The following is a 19,544-nucleotide window of genomic DNA, read 5'->3' on the forward strand; positions in this document are numbered from 1 at the left end:
CTGAGGTGGAGAGTCAACCATCTCCCATCGGATCTGGGAGGTCCTGAGTCGTGGCTCCTTTGGAATCAGTGTGGAGTGTTCATCCAGCTTGGCTAGGGCAGGGGATTTTGACTGTGAAGCGGAAGTGGGGTTTTCATTACATAGGACATATACTCTCTGAGCTACATAGTCATTGACATTCCTTGGAAACTTTTGGGCTGTGGGTGAAGTAACACTGACCGTGGAGTCAGAGGAAACTGGAAGGGTTTTAACTCTGTCTCTAGTTTTGTGACCCAGGCAAGTTAGAATTAAACTGATTTTGATGTAGAGAGAAGCAAGACCCCTAACCTTAAATGACTCACAGTCTGGCTTGAAAGACAGACAGAACTGTAATTCAGTGTGATGAGTGGGAACCAGCAGCCAGACCAGGTAAGTCTGCCTAGGCTGTGGGTGAAGTGACTTAGGGACTCACTTTCCTGCTTTGTAAAGGCAGGTGGTAATCTCTCCTTTCAGGCTTATTGTAAGGCTTGATGATTATGCATTTGTAGGTATGTACTAAGGGGTAGGTGTTCTAAAAAATGAAAGGTATAAGTAGCAACTCTCAAACATCTTTTCTTTTGCTTCTCTATTTATCTGCAAGATATACTAATCAATAATATCTCTCAATATTGCAAGTGATTCTCAAAATATAAGACAGGTTCACCCAATACCTTGAACCTGTGGGATATGCATGGTTGGTTGGAAAGCACCCTCGAGATTCTGATAGACTGCCCCCAGGAATTTTTTTTTTTGTCAGAGAAACCAATGTGAATGACATTAACAGGGAACATATTTTCTTTGTTAAAATCAAAACATCGCAAATAAGGCTAGAGTTTCCCTTTGATCACCATTTCCAATCTCCCCTGCCAAACACTATGATCTCTGAGGGAACTACTATTATCAGCATTTGCCTTCTAAGGTTCCTTGCTCTATCCTCACATACCACCCTATCCGAGCACTATAGTATGCACTAGATTAAAGCTTGTTATCAGCATGGTGTTTAACTTTCTAGATCTTTTATGTACATATAAATGTATGTGAATGTGTGTGTATATATCCATAAAAGTATATAGTGTGCTTCATATAAATCTTGAAAGCTGCTTGTTCACCTAAAAACCATGTCATGGACACCTAACCATGCAATTACATGTGGCTCTAACTCATACTTTTAAGCTATTGCATAGTATTTCATAGCAGGAATATGCCACAGTTTATAGTACTCCCTTATTGATAGAAATTTTTCCAAGTTTTGTTATTTAAAAAAAATATTGTACCCACAGTGTTCAAGAGTTCCAATTTCTCCACACTCTTGTCTACACTTATTGTCCTTCATTTTTTTTTCTTTTTTGATAATAGCCATCATGACAGATGTGAGGTGATATCTCATTGTGGTTTTGATTTGTATCTCCTGATGATTAGCAGTGTTGAGCATTTTTTCATATATCTGTTGGCCATTTGTATGTCTTCTTTGGAGAAACGTCCATTCAAGTCCTTAGCCCATTTTAAGGAATTTTATTAGGTTTTTTGTTTTTGTTTTTTTGTTTGTGTGGGTGTTTCTTTTTTGCTGTTGAGTTATATGAGTTCCTTATATATTTTGGGTATTAATCACTTATGATATTGTTTGCAAACATTTTCTCCTTTTCTGTATGTTGCCTTTTCATGCTGTTGATTGTTTGCTCTACAAAAGCTTTTTGGTTTGAGGTAGTTTCACTTGTTTATTTTTGTTTGTGCTGCCAGAACTTTTGGAGTCATATCAATGTAGTCATTTCCAAGGCCACCGTTGTGAAGCTTTTCCTCTGTGTTTTCTTCTAGAAGTTTAACGTTTCAGGTCTTACATTTAAGTCTTTAATTCACTTTGAGTTGATTTTTGTGTATGGTGTAAGATAAGGGTTCAATTTCATTCTTTTGCATGTGGGTACCTAGTTTTCTTAATACAATTTATTTAAGAGTCTCATTTTTCCCCATTATATATTTTTGACATCCTTCTTGAAGATGAGTTGGCCACAACCTCTATGGAAAACAGTATGGAGATTCCTCAAAAATTAAATATAGTACTACCACATGACCCAGCAATCCCACTTCTGGGTATTTATCCAAGATAGTTAAAATCAGGATCTTGAAGAAATATTAGCACTCCCATGTTCATCGTAGCATTATTCACAACAGTCAATATGTGGAAATAAACTAAATGTTGACAAATGAATGGATAAAGAAAATGTGGCCTCTACATACAATGGAATATTATTTAGCCTTAAAAAAGTATACTTTGCAATATGCAACAACATGGATGAAACTTGAGGACATTATGTTAAGGGAAATAAGTCAGTCACAGAAAGACAAATAGTACATGATACCAATTATGTCAAATTCATAGAATTAATGAGGGGAACAGTGGTTGCCAAGGGCTAAGGGGAGGAGGAAATGGAGAGTTAATCAACAGGCATAAAATTTCAGTTAAGCAAGTTGAGTAGGTTCCGGAGATCTGATCTACAACATTATACCTATAGTCAACAATAATGTGTTGCACACTTAAAAATTTGTTGAGGCATGAATGGATTAAATGCTCCAACCAAAAGACACAGGGTTGCTGAATGGATACAAAAACAGGACCCATATATATGCTGTCTACAAGAGACCCACTTCAGACCTCGGGACACATACAGACTGAAAGTGAGGGGATGGAAAAAGATATTCCATGCAAATGGAAATCAAAAAAAGCTGGAGTAGCAATACTCATATCAGATAAAATAGACTTTAAAATAAAGAATGTTACAAGAGACAAGGAAGGACACTACATAATGATCAAGGGATCGATCCAAGAAGAAGATACAACAATTATAAATATATATGCACCCAACATAGGAGCACCTCAATACATAAGGCAACTGCTAACAGCTTTAAAAGAGGAAATTGACAGTAACACAATAATAGTGTGGGACTTTAACACCTCACTTACACCAAATGACAGATCATCCAGACAGAAAATTAAAACGGATACACAAGCTTTAAATGACACAATAGAGCAGACAGATTTAACTGTTATTTATAGGACATTCCACCCAAAAGTGGCAGAATACACTTTCTCCTCAAGTGCACATGGAACATTCTCCAGGATAGATCACATCTTGGGTCACAAATCAAGACTCAGTAAATTTAAGAAAATTGAAATCATATCAAGCATCTTTTCTGACCACAATGCTATGAGATTAGAAATGAATTACAGGGAAAAAAACGTAAAAAACAGAACCACATGGAGGCTAAACAGTATGTTACTAAATAACCAAGAGATCACTGAAGAAATCAAAGAGGAAATCAAAAAATACCTACAAACAAATGACAATGAAAACACGACGATCCAAAACCTATGGGATGCAGCAAAAGCAGTTCTAAGAGGGAAGTTTATAGCTATACAAGCCTACCTCAAGAAACAAGAAAAATCTCAAGTAAACAATCTAAACTTACACTTAAAGGAACTAGAGAAAGAAGAACAAACAAAACCCAAAGTTAGCAGAAGGAAAGAAATCATAAAGGTCAGAGCAGAAATAAATGAAATAGAAACAAAGAAAACAATAGCAAAGATCAATACAACTAAAAGCTGGTTCTTTGAGAAGATAAACAAAATGGATAAGCCATTAGCTAGACTCATCAAGAAAAAGAGGGAGAGGACTCAAATCAATAAAATTAGAAATGAAAAAGGAGAAGTTACAACAGACACCACATAAAGCAAAGCTTCCTAAGAGACTATTACAAGCAACTCTATGCCAATAAAATGGGCAACCTGGAAGAAATGGACAAATTCTTAGAAAGGTAAAAGCTTCCAAGACTGAACCAAGAAGAAATAGAAAATATGAACAGACCAATCACAAGTAATGAAATTGAAACTGTGATTAAAAATCTTCCAACAAACAAAAGTCCAGGACCAGATGGCTTCACAGGTGAATTCTATCAAATATTTAGAGAAGAGCTAACACCCATCCTTCTCAAACTCTTCCAAAAAATTGCAGAGGGAGGAACACTCCTAAACTCATTCTGTGAGGCCACCATCACCCTGATACCAAAACCAGACAAAGATACTACAAAAAAAGAAAATTACAGACCAATATCACTGATAAATATAGATGCAAAAATCCTCAACAAAATACTAGCAAACAGAATCCAACAACACATTAAAAGGATCATACACCATAATCAAGTAGGATTTATCCCAGGGATGCAAGGATTCTTCAGTATACGCAAATCAACCAATGTGATACACCACATTAACAAATTGAAGAATAAAACCATATGATCATCTCAATAGATGCAGAAAAGGCTTTTGACAAAATTTGACACCAATTTATGATAAAAACTCTGCAGAAAGTGGGCATAGAGGGAACCTACTTCAACATAATAAAGGCCATATACGATAAACCCACAGCAAACATCATTCTCAATGGTAGAAAACTGAAAGCATTTCCTCTAAGATCAGGAGCAAGACAAGGATGTCCACTCTCACCACTATTATTCCACATAGTTTTGGAAGTCCTAGCCATGGAAATCAGAGAAGAAAAAGAAATACAAGGAATACAAATTGGAAAAGAAGAAGTAAAACTGTCACTGTTTGCAGATGACATGATACTATATAAAGGGCATCCTAAAGATGCCACCAGAAAACTACTAGAGCTAATCAATGAATTTGGTAAAGTTGCAGGATACAAAATTAATGCACAGAAATCTCTTGCATTCCTATATACTAATGATGAACAATCTGAAAGAGAAATTAAGGAAACACTCTCATTCACCAATGCAACAAAAAGAAAAAAATACCTGGGAATAAACCTACCTATGGAAACAAAAGACCTGTATGCAGAAAACTATAAGACACTGATGAAAGAAATTAAAGATGATACAAATAGATGGAGATATATACCATGTTCTTGGATTGGAAGAGTCAACATTTTGAAAATGACTATACTACCCAATGCAATCTACGGATTCAATGCATTCCCTATCAAATTACAATGGCATTTTTTACAGAACTAGAACAAAAATCTTAAAATTTGTATGGAGACACAAAAGACCCCAAATAGCCAAAGCAGTCTTGAGGGAATAAAACGGAGCTGGAGGAATCAGACTCCCTGACTTCAGACTGTACTACAAAGCTACAGTAATGACAATATGGTACTGGAATAAAAACAGAAACATAGATCAATTGAACAGGATAGAAAGCCCAGAGGTAAACCCACACACCTATGGCCACCTAATCTATGACAAAGGAGGCAAGGATATACAATGGAGAAAAGACAGTCTCTTCAGTAAGTGGTGCTGGGAAAACTGGACAGCTACATGTAAAAGAATGAAATTAGAACACTCTGTAACACCATACACAAAAATAAACTCAGAATGGATTAGAGACCTAAATGTAAGACTGGACACTATAAAACTCTTAGAGGAAACATAGGAAGAACACTCTTTGACATAAATCACAGCAAGATCTTTTTTTGATCCACCTCCTAGAGTAATGGAAATAAAAACATAAATAAACAAATGGGACCTAATGAAACTTAAAAGCTTTCGCACAGCAAAGGCAACCATAAACAAGACGAAAAGACAACCCTCAGAATGCGAGAAAATATTTGCAAATGAATCAAAGGACAAAGGATTAATCTCCAAAATATACACACAGTTCATGCAGCTTAATATTAAAAATACAAACAACCCAATCCAAAAATGGGCAGAAGACCTAAATAAACTTTTCTCTACAGATAGCCAAGAAGCACATGAAAAGCTGCTCAATGTCACTAATTATTAGAGAAATGCAAATCAATACTAAAATTAGGTATCACCTCATACCAGTCAGAATGGGCATCATCAGAAAACCTACAAACAACAAATGCTGGAGAGGGTGTGGAGAAAAGGGAACCCTCTTGCACTGTTGGTGGGAATGTAAATTGATACAGACACTATGGAGAACAGTATGGAGGTTCCTTAAAAGACTAAAAATAGAATTACCATATGACCCAGCAATCCCACTACTGGGCATATACCCAGAGAAAATCATAATTCAAAAAGACACATACACCCCAATATTCATTGCAACACTATTTACGATAGCCAGGTCATGGAAGCATCCTAAATGTCCATCGACAGATGAATGGATAAAGAAAATTTGGTACATATATACAATGGCATATTACTCAGCCATAAAAAGGAATGAAATTGGGTGATTTGTTGAGACGTGGATGGATCTAGAGACTGTCATACAGAGTGAAGTAAGTCAGAAAAAGAAAAACAAATATCATATATTAACGCATATCTGTGGAACCTAGAAAAATGGTACAGATGAACCAGTCTGCAGGGCAGAAATTGATACACAGATGTAGAGAACAAACATAAGGACACTAAAGGGGGAAAGTGGTGGAGGGGTGAGGGGAGTGGTGTGATGAATTGTGTGATTGGGATTGACATGTATACACTATGTGTATAAAATTGATGACTAATAAGAACCTGCTGTATAAAAAAATTAATAAAATTCAATTAAAAAATTAAAAGAATAAAAAATTTGTTGAGGGAAGGTCATATTAATTGTTATTACCGTAATAAAATAAAATTTTTTTAAATATTGCAAAGTACTTCTTTGTGCCTACCTCATTGTGCACATATGTAAATATTTCCCTATGGTAAATAATAAGTGGAATGTATGGATCAGAGTCTATATATATGTTTTAATTTAAATTATCTTTTAATTTGTATACCCAGTGGCAGAGTATGAGAGTATCTATTTCTCCACACTACTGCCAAATTTCATAGTTTCACACAAAATTTTTGCCAATCTGATGGATAAAATTGGTATTCAACTACTGCTTTAATGTTTGTCTTTCTGATTCTAGTGAGGTTGAGTGCTTTTAGATTTTTACCGACATTATATATTTTCCTCTGTTAAATGCTTTTAATTGACTTGGCCCATTTTTCTAGTGTTTTTTTAAAAAATGATTTATAGAGGTTATTTATTTATACCAGAGAAATACATACACATTGTTTTGTTCTAAAATTTCAAATATTTATCTTAGCCTGTTGCTTCTCTATTAAGTTTATGATGTCATTTACTTCAAAGATGTTTTGAATTTTGATGAAAATATTTATCATTCTTTTCATTTGTGGATTTTGCTTTCTATGTCTCATTTATGCAGGTTTTCCTTTAGCTCACAGCAGATTCTCAAGATTTTCCAGAAATAATTTTATAGTTCTATTTTTACATTTCGGGCTCTTTATTTTTGTGTCAGATACCTTTATTTGTTTTTGAAAATGCTATTGAATCATCTGAAACTTTTCACTGATTCTAAATGCCCCTTTTCTCATATAGAAAGTTCCCACTTATATATGAGTCTTTTCTTGTGTATATGAGTATTGTCTATTCTCTTCATTGTTCTATTTATCTATTTCTTTGTCAATCCTGTATTTAGAGAGGCCTTTCCTGACCACCTTACCTGAAATAGCCCTCATCCATTCTCCATCACATTACAGCATTTTATTGTCTTCATGGCAGGTATATCTCTTTAGGTTTCTTATTTATTTACTTGTTTGCTTGTGTATTATAAGCTCCATGATGACAGGGGTCTTCTCTGCCTTTTTTAGCACCTAGAACAGTATCTAATAGGCTTTCAGAAAATAGTTGCTGAATGAATGAATGAAGGCCAATGACTTTTTATTTTTAAGGTTTGAATACATTTTTTGTCAAAGGAATTTGCACTGTTAACCAAAGAAGTGGGTAGAGAAGGACCTTTTATCTTCTTGAAATTCTTCCATGTATGTTTATGGATTCTATTCACATGTCACATTGCTTAAATATTGAACCTTTGGAAAAATTCATTCAAAGAGGCAGAAAAGGGTGATGTCTGTTTATTACAAGCTTTGGGGATACTTCCTTTTAGGGTATGGAATTTGGAATAGCCAGATAGAATCACTGAATATGTGGCTCAAGACAATAAGTAATTCATTCTGCAACTATTTATCCAGCACTCTGGTAAGTGCTGGGAATGCAATGGTGAGTAAAATAAACATGGAGCTTATGGGGGTGCAGACACTAATAAGACAACCACAACAATGGATATACAATTATAAACTATGATCATTTCTATGTAGAAGAATTATAAGATTCTTTCAGTGCCTGTACAATCAAGGGGGTAAGGGAACATTTCACTGAGGAAGTAACCATTGAATGGAGATTTGAACCAGATGAAGAGAGGAATGAAACTTTTTAACAAAGGCCCTAAGGTGGTAGGAAATGAAAGAAAAAAATGTAAGAAGTCTGAAAGTAGCTAAATAGAAAGGTTGAGCAGGATTGTAGCTCTGGTGACGTAGCAGAGGCCAGATCAAAGGAGAGTGTAGTTTTTTAAGGAACCTCCATACTCTTCTCCATAGTGGCTGTACCATATAACCCAGCAATCCCACTACTGGGCATATACCCTGAGAAAACCATAATTCAAAAAGACACATGCACCCCAATGTTCATTGCAGCACTATTTACAATAACCAGGACATGGAAGCAACCTAAGTGTCCATCAACAGATGAGTGGATAAAGAAGATGTGGCACATATACACAATGGAATATTACTCAGCCATAAAAAGAAACGAAATTGAGTTATTTGTAGTGAGGTGGATGGACCTAAAGTCTGTCATACAGAGTGAAGTAAGTCAGAAAGAGAAAAACAAATACCGTATGCTAACACATATATATGGAATCTAAGAAAAAAAAAAAGGTTCTGATGGACCTAGGGGCAGGATGGGAATAAAGACACAGACCTACTAGAGAATGGTCTTGAGGATATGGGGAGGGGGAAGGGTAAACTGGGACGAAGTGAGAGAGTGGCATGGACATATATACACTACCAAACGTAAAATAGATAGCTAGTGGGAAGCAGCCGCATAGCACAGGGAGATCAGCTCAGTGCTTTGTGACCACCTAGAGGGGTGGGATAAGGAGGGTGGGAGGGAGACGCAAGAGGGAAGAGATATGGGGATATACGTATATGTATAGCTGATTCACTTTGTTATAAAGCAGAAACTAACACACCATTGTAAAGCAATTATACTCCAATAAAGATGTTAAAAAAATAAAAGGAGAGTGTAGTATAATGACAAACAAAGACAAAAACAAAATAAACAACAACAAAAGGACCTAAGTGGATTTTAGAGTAATACAAACCCTGGGTTCATGTATGAGTTTTTGTGCCTATCAGCTGTGTAACCAGATCAGTTTTAACCTCTTCCTCCTCAATTACCTTACTGATGAAAACAAACCTCATTGGGTTACTGTGAATATTACATGAGATAGCCCTTGGCACGTGTTAGATATCCATGGTACAGTTATAGTACTCCTAGGTCTGTTAATGGTTCTTTTGTGTTTGTTAGCTGCTGGACACCCTAGTTTTAAAAAAACAAACAGAAATAATCACTGGTATTGGAGATTCACAGCCTGCAACCAAGTAAGAGTTTCCAAAAGGAAATTCAGTCAACACTTTTTGAGCAACTTGTGAATCCTTAGTTCAGTTAAAAACTGTTTTTGAGCACCTCCTTTGTACGAGATATAATGTATTCTTTTGGAGATACAAGAATGAGTCATTTTGAAGCTAATGATTAAATGGGTAATTTTATAACAATGTTATGGAGGATCTAATAGAAGCAAATTCAGTGTGTGAAGGGAATGAGGTGTAGGAGACAGTCCTTAAAGAAGGAACCACTGGGGAAGGTCATGGAGGGGAGAAAGTAATGGCCAAGAACCCACAAAGAAGGTGTCATGAAAGAGAATTGTAGCACTCTTCTTCAAAAGGCTGCTAAGAGAGGGTGGTTACCCAAGGCAGGGCTCGCAAGGCTGAATGGCTGCTCACAAGGAGCTCAGATCTTTGTAGAAGGACATCCTGGATCATGGTCACGGGTTAGTGCTAGACTACAGCCAAGATCAATGTCTCCAAGGTCTGCCTGTGTGTTTCTTTTCTGGGCATGTTTGTTTGTGGCCTTATTTATAGAAACGCAGTGTTCCTGCTGCTGGCAGTGTGTAGGCACTGAGACATATTTTATCTCTCCAAATCAATGCCATGAAACTATGGTCATCACCCTTTTGTGGTCTGTGGATCACTTGCCCCTGCCCCCTACTGTGATGCCACTTTAGTCTTTTTGTATTTGATTAGTTTCTGGCTCTATCCTCTTCAGGCAGAACTATCTGAATACCTTTTTTTTTTTCTTACCATTTTGGGTGGGTCAGAGTTCTACTACCTAGAAAACATCATAGAAAGCTCCTGTTTCCTCAAAAAAGTGTCTTAGCTATGTCATCCTATTATTTACTCTATTCCCATTATTGCCCATTAAAATCTTATTCATCCTTCAAGAATCTGATCAGATGCTGATTTCATCATGAAACCTTCTCTGATCACTCAAGCTTAAAGGGATTTTGTCTCCCTTTATAATTTTGTTTTACATATTTTTCCTAACAGTGGATCCAGTGTTTGTTGACTATTAGTGTTACCTGGAAGAGAGTTTCTTTTTTAAATAAACTTTATTCTTGAACAGTTTTATATTTACAGAATCATTGCAAAGATGGTACATAGATTTCCTATTTACCCACTACCCAAGTTCCCCTATTATTAACATCTTACATTAGTGTAGTACATATGTCATAGTTAGTGAACCAATACTGATACATCATTATTAACTAAAGTCTCTACTTTATTCAGATTTCCTCAGTTTTCCCCAAATGTCCTTTTTCTGTTCCAGGATCCCATCCCATTGCTTTTAGTCGTCCTGTCTTCTTTGGCTCCCTTAGCTGTGTCGGTTTCCCAGACTTTCTAGTCTTGGGTGACCATGGCAGTTTTGAGGATTATGTGTCAGGAATTTTGTAGAATTTCCCTCAATTGGGATTTGTCTGATGTGTTTCTCATGATTAGGCTGGAGTAATGGGGTTTTGGGGAAAAGACCACAGAGGCTAAGTGCCATTCACATCACATCATATCAAGGATACATACTATCAGCGTGACTTAACAAAGTTGATGCTAACCGTGATCACCTGGCTTGAGGTGGTGTTTGTCATGTTTCTCTACTGAAAAATTACCTTCTCCATTTCCATACTGTGCTCTGAAGAAAGCCACTGTGTGCAGCTCGCACTTAAGGAGTCGGGGGTGGGGAAGTGAGAGGGGTGGTTATGCACCACCTCTTTAAGAGTAGAGAGTATCTATATAATTATTTAGAATTTTTTTGCATGAGAAATTTGCCTATTCTCCTCCATTTGTTTATTCAATCATTTATTTATATCAACATGGACTTGTAAATATTTATTTTATATCTTGAGTTATAATCCAATACTACTTGACTCATTTTGTTGCTTAAGTTGTTCCAGCTTTGGCCACTGGGAACTCCTTCTGTTGGCTCCGTGTTCCTTTGCCATATCCCCATTATTTTTTATTTTTTTCTCGCGGTACGCGGGCCTCTCACTGTTGTGGCTTCTCCGGTTGCGGAGCACAGGCTCCGGACGCGCAGGCCCAGCGGCCATGGCTCACGGGCCCAGCCGCTCCACGGCTTGTGGGATCTTCCCGGACCGGGGCACGAACCCGTGTCCCCTGCATCGGCAGGCGGACTCTCAACCACTGCGCCACCAGAGAAGCCCTCCCCATCATTTTTGTGTATGTTTTCTCAATTTGGGGCACTAAAAGATTCTCCAGGCTCATCTGGCACTAAAATATTCTCCAAGATCATCATATTTCCTGCCCCATTCCTGGAATTAGCAGTTTCTCCAAGGAACCCTGGTTCCTTTTATTGGAGAATGGTATTAGAAGTCAAGATCTGGGTACTAGGTTTGCTCGTTGCTATTGGGGTGTCATTGTTTCTAGACCCTCTTAGCTTATATAGCGAGGAGATAGATATATGTGTGTGTGTACTAACCTGTGTGTACACATATCTATAAATATTTCCATATGTGACCATCTATATCTCTATTAAGCTAAATGTGAATTCATGCTGATGTCTCAACTCTAATCCACTAATAACATGGATTATTCTGGGGGAGCTTAAAAATATAGAATTTCAGGTACCATTCTAGAGCTAATAAATTAGGATAAATATTGACCTTACGTCTTTTGAAAGGCAAACACATTAACGTCATTGAATGTTTTTTTTGATTTAATACTGGAATCAATATTAAAATTATGAAAAAACATTGTAAATGTAAGTTTTACTTTATCACCATTCACAATTTGGGTAAGTATTTATCTTACTAAAACGTTGTTACCCACCTATAGTTTGGCTAATTTTAATTCCATGAGTATATGATCTAATAGAGTTTGAAAATTCTTATATTACATAACTATTGAATGTCCCAGAGTTTGAAAATTCTTACGGTATATGACTATTGAATGTCCCATTCAAGTATTAAAATCCATGATTTAAAGTTCTGAATATAGAAATAAACACTGTAAGAACACAAAGATGCAAGTTGTGTTCATTCATGTTGAAAGTATCTGCCTCACTCATTTCCTCTCCTTCTCTTTCTTGTTTTCTTGCATTTTTGGTGGGCTGCAGGCTCCAGTTCCAACACCATCTTCTGAGATGATCCTGATTCCCAGAATGCCCTCGGTGCTGCTCCTGTTGCTGCCTATCTTGAGTTCTGCAAAAGCTCAGGTTAACCCAGGTAACACAGCCATTGCTCAGCCCCACGCTGGGAGACAGCTGAACACGCAAGCCCATCAATGTTCATCTTGGGAAAGGCACTGCTAAGGGGCCCAAAAGGTCATTCTTCCCTCCCTGTTTTTCCCTCCATGGTGAAACCTGGCCATAGCAGGAACAGAAATTACTATACTCTCTCTATGACATATTGTGAAAGGGCTTCTTATATGGAGTAGGGTAGAATAAAAGGAAAATTTTTTAAAATGGGAGGTGGAAGAAACAAACATTTGCTTCTGCATCTTCTGGGACACCGAAGGAGAGAATTTTTAGATGCCTTGTAGAAATTCTGCAGGTTGGTTTTCTAGTTATGTTTGGCTGTCCAAGGCCTGTATTTTACTTGGATGTCATGTTATGTTTTGGGGACCCTGGTCTTGTAGGATCTCAGGCAGTTTCTCTTTCCTACAGGGTGTGGCCATGCTCAAAAATAGGTATGTTAGTCCCCTTCCCCCAATTTTTTAAATTACATGTATATTTTAACTTTAAATTGAAGTATACAGTTGTATCACTTGTCTATTACCATCGTAATGCCACTTAACAACTTATGCAAAACTGGTGATTTAGTCTGGTCTTTGTTGGACTATTCTTCTGGTCTCTTTTGGATTCATGCACGTATCTGGGAGTAAGCTGGTTATTGGCTCATTGAGGATGGCCTTGGCTCTGACAACTGGGGCAACTTTGCTGTGCTCTCTTCCAGCAGATTAGTATAGATATGTTTTAATGGAAATTGCACAGCAGTGAGAGCAGAAAGGGAAACATGCAGCATGTTACAAGCCAGTGCTTGAGTCATGTTCTCTGAGATATCATTGTCCAAAGTAAGTCACGTGGCCAAGCCCAGAGTCAGAGTGGGAGAGCACAAAAAATTACACAGGGAAGGTCTGAATACCTTCAGGGAAGGGAAGGGTGAAGGGTTGAGGTCATTTTTTTCATCTTGCCACAAATATAAATATAGGAAAGTAGATATAGCATAAGTGCTCCATTTGATGAATTTTACAAACTGAGCACATCGATCTAAGCGGTATCCAGCTTAAGAAGCAGAGCTGTACCAGCACTTCAGAAGCTCTCCTCACACTCTCTTTCAGTCACTTTTCCCCACCCTCACCCCAAAGGTAGTCATCATTTTGTTTTCTAACAACATAAATTCATTCTTCCTGGTTTTGTACTTTGTTTAAGTGGAGTCATCTTTTGTGTCTGGCTTCTTTCATTCAATATTTTGTTCATGACATTCATCCATATCACTGCATGCAGTTGGTGACTGTCTCCATTGTTGTATATTATTATTTTATTTGAATATTTTATTTATTCAGTCTACTGTGGATGGGAATTTGGATCATTTCCAGTTTGAGCTCATTATGAATAAAGCTTCTGTAACCCTTCTTGTAAAGGTCTTTTGATAGAGGTATATAGTCAAGTCAAAAGACTTGAGTATATACCTAGAAGTGGCTTATATGTTTCATATAATCTGTTTTTCTACGTGTGGCCAAAGAGTTTTCCAAAGTGATTTTGCCAATATACCACCCCATGGCAGTGTATGAGCGATCCAGTGGCTTCATTCTATATTTGGATTCCTGAGGGCATTTTCATTTCCTCTTCTTCATATAGCATGAGTGTACATTTGTGAAATGCTCACCTTATTACTTTCTTTTAATAAGCTTAGCTGGTGTATCCCAGATCTGAACTTTGACACCATTCTTTCATTTTTCTGCTTTGTATTCCTCTCACCTAGTTGAAGTCTGGTTGCCTCCTACTACATTTACCAAGCCCAGTGTCATTCTCCCTGCTTTGGTCTCCAAGGAAGAGTTGCTGTGAATGCACAGGATGGCAGGATGTTTTGGTGCTTGGCACGCTCATAGAGACTGGTATGACATGAGGCTATTTAAATGACTAAACCAAAAGAGCTAGCCATCTGTGTTTGACAACATCGCTGTAGCCCTGGAACAGAAAACAGGCTGTTTGAAGACAGCAAGCAGTTATCTTTAAAACATTTTCCCCCATTCCTGGCATCAACTATTTCTGCTGGCTCTCTCTGCCAAGGAAAAAGAAATAAAGGTCTTGACTTGCAAAGATCTTTACAGGAACATGGAATATTTGAGGTATGCTGAGGGGATAATACTTCCCTCTACCACTTCTTGTATTTTACCAAGTTAAGCGGGAGACAAGCAATGGGAAGCAGTGAGTCTAGTCACAAAGCTTTGGGCTCATGGAGGCTTAGGGCTCGCACACACTGATGAACTCAGAGTAGGTACATAATAAACGCATGTTGATTTAAGGATGACTTTTCAGAAGTCCTTATTGGTGTCACCGAAGGACTGAAAGTAATAGAGTAAATTATTGGCCAGTTAAATTTTCCCCACAGGCTGGCCATTTGGTATAAATAGATGAAATGTTGGAGTTAAGTCAGGAGAACTGGGTAGTAAACAAATCTTATATACAATCTATTGTTAAATATTGAAATATGTTTTAATGGATTATTAAGTATAAATATTGTTTGGCAAATAGTAACTGAGCTAAGCATTAAATTCAATTAATATATAAAGTCTAAAACAAACACTGATTTAAGCTCATTTTGAAGATTTCACCATGGCCATTGGTCAGTGAGCCTTCTGTCTTAGTATGACTTATTCATAATAAGGATATTGAATATTTAAAAGTATCAATCTAGACAAAGAAGCAGAAGCCAACAGAGGGTGAATAATGTTGCTATTTAGAGAAATTCTCTACAATTGAGATCACAAGTGTCCTACAGTTGCCACCTCCATGGAGGCTGCCGAGTAGTGCTAGCGTGATACAGGTCAAGGCATGAGGGCAGTTGGGCTGGTGGCTCACTGCTCTGAAGCACTGGAGTTTTGACAGTGGCAGCAAAGCAGGTAGTGGGTCAGGTGATGTCAGTAGCATTTCCACACAGTATATCCTTGTAGCTTGTTTTACACCTAATAGTTTGCACCTTTTGATCCCCTACTCTCCCCTCTGGTATTGCCCCTCCCCCCTTCTCTCTCCCCTCTGGCAACCACTAGTTTGTTCTCTATATCTGTGAGTCTGCTTCTTTCTTGTTATATTCACTAGTTTGTTGTATTTTTTAGATTCCACATATAAATGATATCATACAGTATTTGTCTTTGTCTGACTTATTTCGCTTAGCATAATGCCCTCCAGTTCCATTCATGTTGATGAAATGGCAAATTTTCATTATTATTTATGGTTGAGTAGTATTCCATTGTATATATACACCACATCTTCTTGATCCGTTCATTTATTGCCTCCCTTGGCTTGGTCTTAAATTATTTGCATAACACTGCTAAGTCATTATATTTTTCTTTGTACTTTCGTAATCCTTTCACCAGTAGTAAAATGAAGTTGGATTAGATAATGTATGAGATCCTTTGTCACAAACCTACTATGATTTAGTGGTATGGGAACTTTACTGCCCATATTGGAAGATATTGCTAGGCTTTGGGCTTGGAAACAGGGTCCCTGAACTTGCATGGCTATTCTTTGTAAGAAAGACCATTTGTCCCCAGCTCCCTGCCACTTCCCAGGCTCAAGGATCTAAAGTATGCACTTCAGAAGAATCTTGCCTTTAAGGCTAAGCACATAAGAGATAGCTGATGAATATTTTTACAATTTAAATCCTAAAATGCTCCCTAGTGAGAGGCTGAGTCCAGAAACCTCGCCCCAGCCTAGCCTGCAGGAGCTTCATAGTGCTACTAGAAGCCACCTTCTCTAGGGCATCTTTTTCTCTACAGGTGGGTCCAAGAGGAAGCCTTTTAGACAGAAGAAATAGCACAAGCAATGGCTGGGAGAGAGAGAGAGTACACATGCAGGGTGATGAGCAAAGGACCCAATAGCGCAGTTTTCCATCCTCCGGAAGGGTCCGTGGGTCAAGAACCCTCTTTCTTAACTTGGGCTGGGGCTACTGGACTTAATAGGAGAGCCAAGGCTACCTCCATGGGAAATGGACACCTCTAGACTCCACAATGAAGGACAAGAATACTCCTGGCTATTGAAGTTGTTTGATCAGTCACCAGGGTCAGGCTCCTTCAGAATGTATAAAACCGGTGTTTCAGTGGACATTAAGGGTCCAGAACCTTGTGGAGTTCCAGGTAGGAGGAAGTAATAGAAGTAACCTTGTTATTCTGAAAACCTAGTCCTGAAAACCTGAAGTCCTGAGGACTCACTCAGCCAACTAGATCACTGCTGTATGTGAAGAGCACAGGGGCAATTGTCCCCACTCTCCTGACTTGGCTTGTGACAACTACTTGTGGTTGGAAAAGGGAGAAACACCTCTTCTCCCCAACAGGCAACCCAGGCATTTAGGATCCATGGTACAGAGCCAGGGCAGGGCAGTGCTGGGACTTCCCACTTCCATCCTGGATTTTCCCCTCATAGGAAGCAGGCAACTTGCTAGCAGTTCAGAGCTCTGAGGTGGGGCAGTCCTCCTTTGGTATCTAGAATATTCCCACTTTGAAAGGAGGAACAAAGACATTAAGGGTTTGAGATTCAGAGAGGAGTTCTCCTCCTGGCTCCAAATTGGTTTTTGGTTCATCCCTGTGGTTTTATTCTTTCCAGCATCAGTCCTGCATTCAGTGAGTTCTTAGGGTCTAGGGACCTAGAATCCTAGGCTATTTATGCTACAATGAACCTTAGAGATATTTAAGTCCTTCCTTCTCATTTTACAGATAAAGGAACTGGGTGTCAAAGGGGGTGAATGATTTGTCCATGACTGCACACACAGCTAATGGCAAAGCAGGGACCCCCAGCTCCTGTCTCCCAGCCCCAGGTTTCTTCCACCAGACTACCCACTCCTCTGGGAGCCATTTGAGGAAATGATCTTTCTCTAATAATCACGTATAACTGGGCAGCCTCATGGTTTCCTTTCTGTGACTTCTGATGTACATTTATGGGGGTGAGAGGTAATTTGGGTTTGAGGGACAGCCTGAAGCCAAGGAATAGGGTAAGACAACAGGATCCTATAGAGGTCACACTTGGAAACTCGCTCTTGTTAGCACACTCAGCAAGCGAGGCTAGAGCTAGCAGCCCTTCAGGACCAACTCACCCTTGCAAAGAAACCAAAGTACTGGAGATGCTATGGTGCTTTCTGCACAGAGTTGTCCCCTTCTCCCCACTCCCTCGTCTCCCACCAAGGCTGATACCTGCTACATTACCAACACACGTTTCCATACTGAAAAATCATTTCTGTTTCCCAGGGTCCTCATTATTCATTTTCTCCAGAGATGTGCTGAGAGGGTTTATGGGGCCTCAACTGTTAATCAGAATGTGGTGCTAGTTCCAGGTTTCTGAAACCAGGCCTGAGGTGCTAAGGCTGTGTGTTTGTACGTATGTGTACATGTGTACTTCATATGGCTTGAGCAGGGCCCTGGGAAGGCACCTCCTGGGTTGAATTTCTCGTAAGTGAGCAATGCTAGCTGCTGCCCAGATTGGCTCTTTCTTGCTTGTATGTTTGTTTGTCGAGTCTAGCCTCAGGGTGGCCTTTGGTATCCTTCCTGCCAGTAAAAGGATCTCTCTCTGGGGATAACAGGAACTCATTTGCCTCTTAAGCACTCTTAGTTGTGCCAAATGGGGGAAAAGAGAATGCAAATTTTGAAGAATACCAACTAATATTTAATGAGCACTTAATATATTCCTGGTACCACTCTAAGTGGTGTCAACAAATATAATCTTCACAGTCATCTTATGAAGTAGGTGGTATTGTTATTCCAGTTTCCCTGAGGGGAAATTGAGGCCCAGGAACATTAGGTAACTCAAGATTATAGACCTAGCCAAGTGGCAGAGCTGGGATGTGATCCTCCTCCGGGGAGCACATTCTTGACCTCTGTGCTCTACTGCCTCCTGGAGTGTTAGACTCATTTTATGTTTGTGCTACCCAATCACATCAAGTCTCCAATGTCAGGCTGGCTGAGATGGTGAAGGTACGAGAGTGACCCAGAGATAAAGGAATTTGCCAGTCTCAGTGAAAAAAGGAAGGGAGAGCACTGAGCTCAAGTAGCAAAAACAAGAGGGTGGAGGTGGTTGTCACCGAGGGGTCATAGGGCAAAGATGAGGTCAAGGTGTTGCCGAAAACAGGAACCACGTGATTTTGGGATCCTCGGTATGTGACAAGTGCTTTCTGATCAAAGGCTTTGCCTTCACCCAGTGATAACAAAATGCTGTGCCAATGTCTTCCCTCCCAGGATGCACGTTCCTTTTGCTGTAAAATTTCAACAAATCTGGGATCGGGACATTCTAAAATCTAAAGAAGCAATAAGCTTCTCTGGGCCCTCTTTCTAGATTGTCCCCTGAATTGGTGTTTCTTCTCGACCCTGAGGTCGTATTACAGACAGCGTGGAGAGTATGTGCTGACAGCAGAGCGTGATGACGATAAAGACGGTGAAGAGACCACGGCAACTGAGGGGTCTAGATTCTAGTTCCAGCTCTGTCACTATCTAGCTTAGTGACTTTAGCTAACTCTCTGCACCTCACTTTGCTCCCTTATAAAATGGGAAGAATAAACTCTGCTTTCTGCCCTTCACAGGGTTACTATAGGGAGACCAAATGAGATAATGAAGTCAATGGGCTTTGGAAAGTTATATGCAAATATCAAGGGTTGTGATTTGTTACTTTTGGAAGAGAAGGAAATTAAAATAACCCAAACACTATAAAACAATAGTTTCTATCAAGCAGATGATGGAGGAGGAAAGAGAAAAAGCGTTCATTAGTGACTATTATCGTCTCTTGTGGTCTCCAAGAGAGACTCAAGTTACCTTTGGAGAATAGGGGTTTCTAACAACCCTGAACTCCGGCCATCCTAATTCCAAGGGATTCAGGGCCATGTGCCCAGGCT

General features: G+C 38.8%; 1 protein-coding gene across 2 annotated transcripts in view; it reads left to right on the plus strand.

Moving 5' to 3' along the window:
- DDR2 (discoidin domain receptor tyrosine kinase 2) overlaps window positions 1–19,544 on the plus strand; it is a 154,867-nt gene that overhangs the window by 86,115 nt on the left and 49,208 nt on the right. Inside the window, exon 3 of one of the 2 annotated variants that reach the window (XM_065874192.1) lies at window positions 12,566–12,674. In XM_065874192.1, coding sequence (XP_065730264.1) covers window positions 12,593–12,674 — 82 coding nt within the window. In that variant the 5' untranslated portion in view covers window positions 12,566–12,592. Of the gene's footprint in view, window positions 1–12,565; window positions 12,675–19,544 lie in introns of those variants that run through there. The other variant, XM_065874201.1, reaches the window with a different exon arrangement.

Source organism: Phocoena phocoena, chromosome 1, assembly GCF_963924675.1.
Source record: "Phocoena phocoena chromosome 1, mPhoPho1.1, whole genome shotgun sequence".
NCBI classification, from domain to species: domain Eukaryota; kingdom Metazoa; phylum Chordata; class Mammalia; order Artiodactyla; family Phocoenidae; genus Phocoena; species Phocoena phocoena.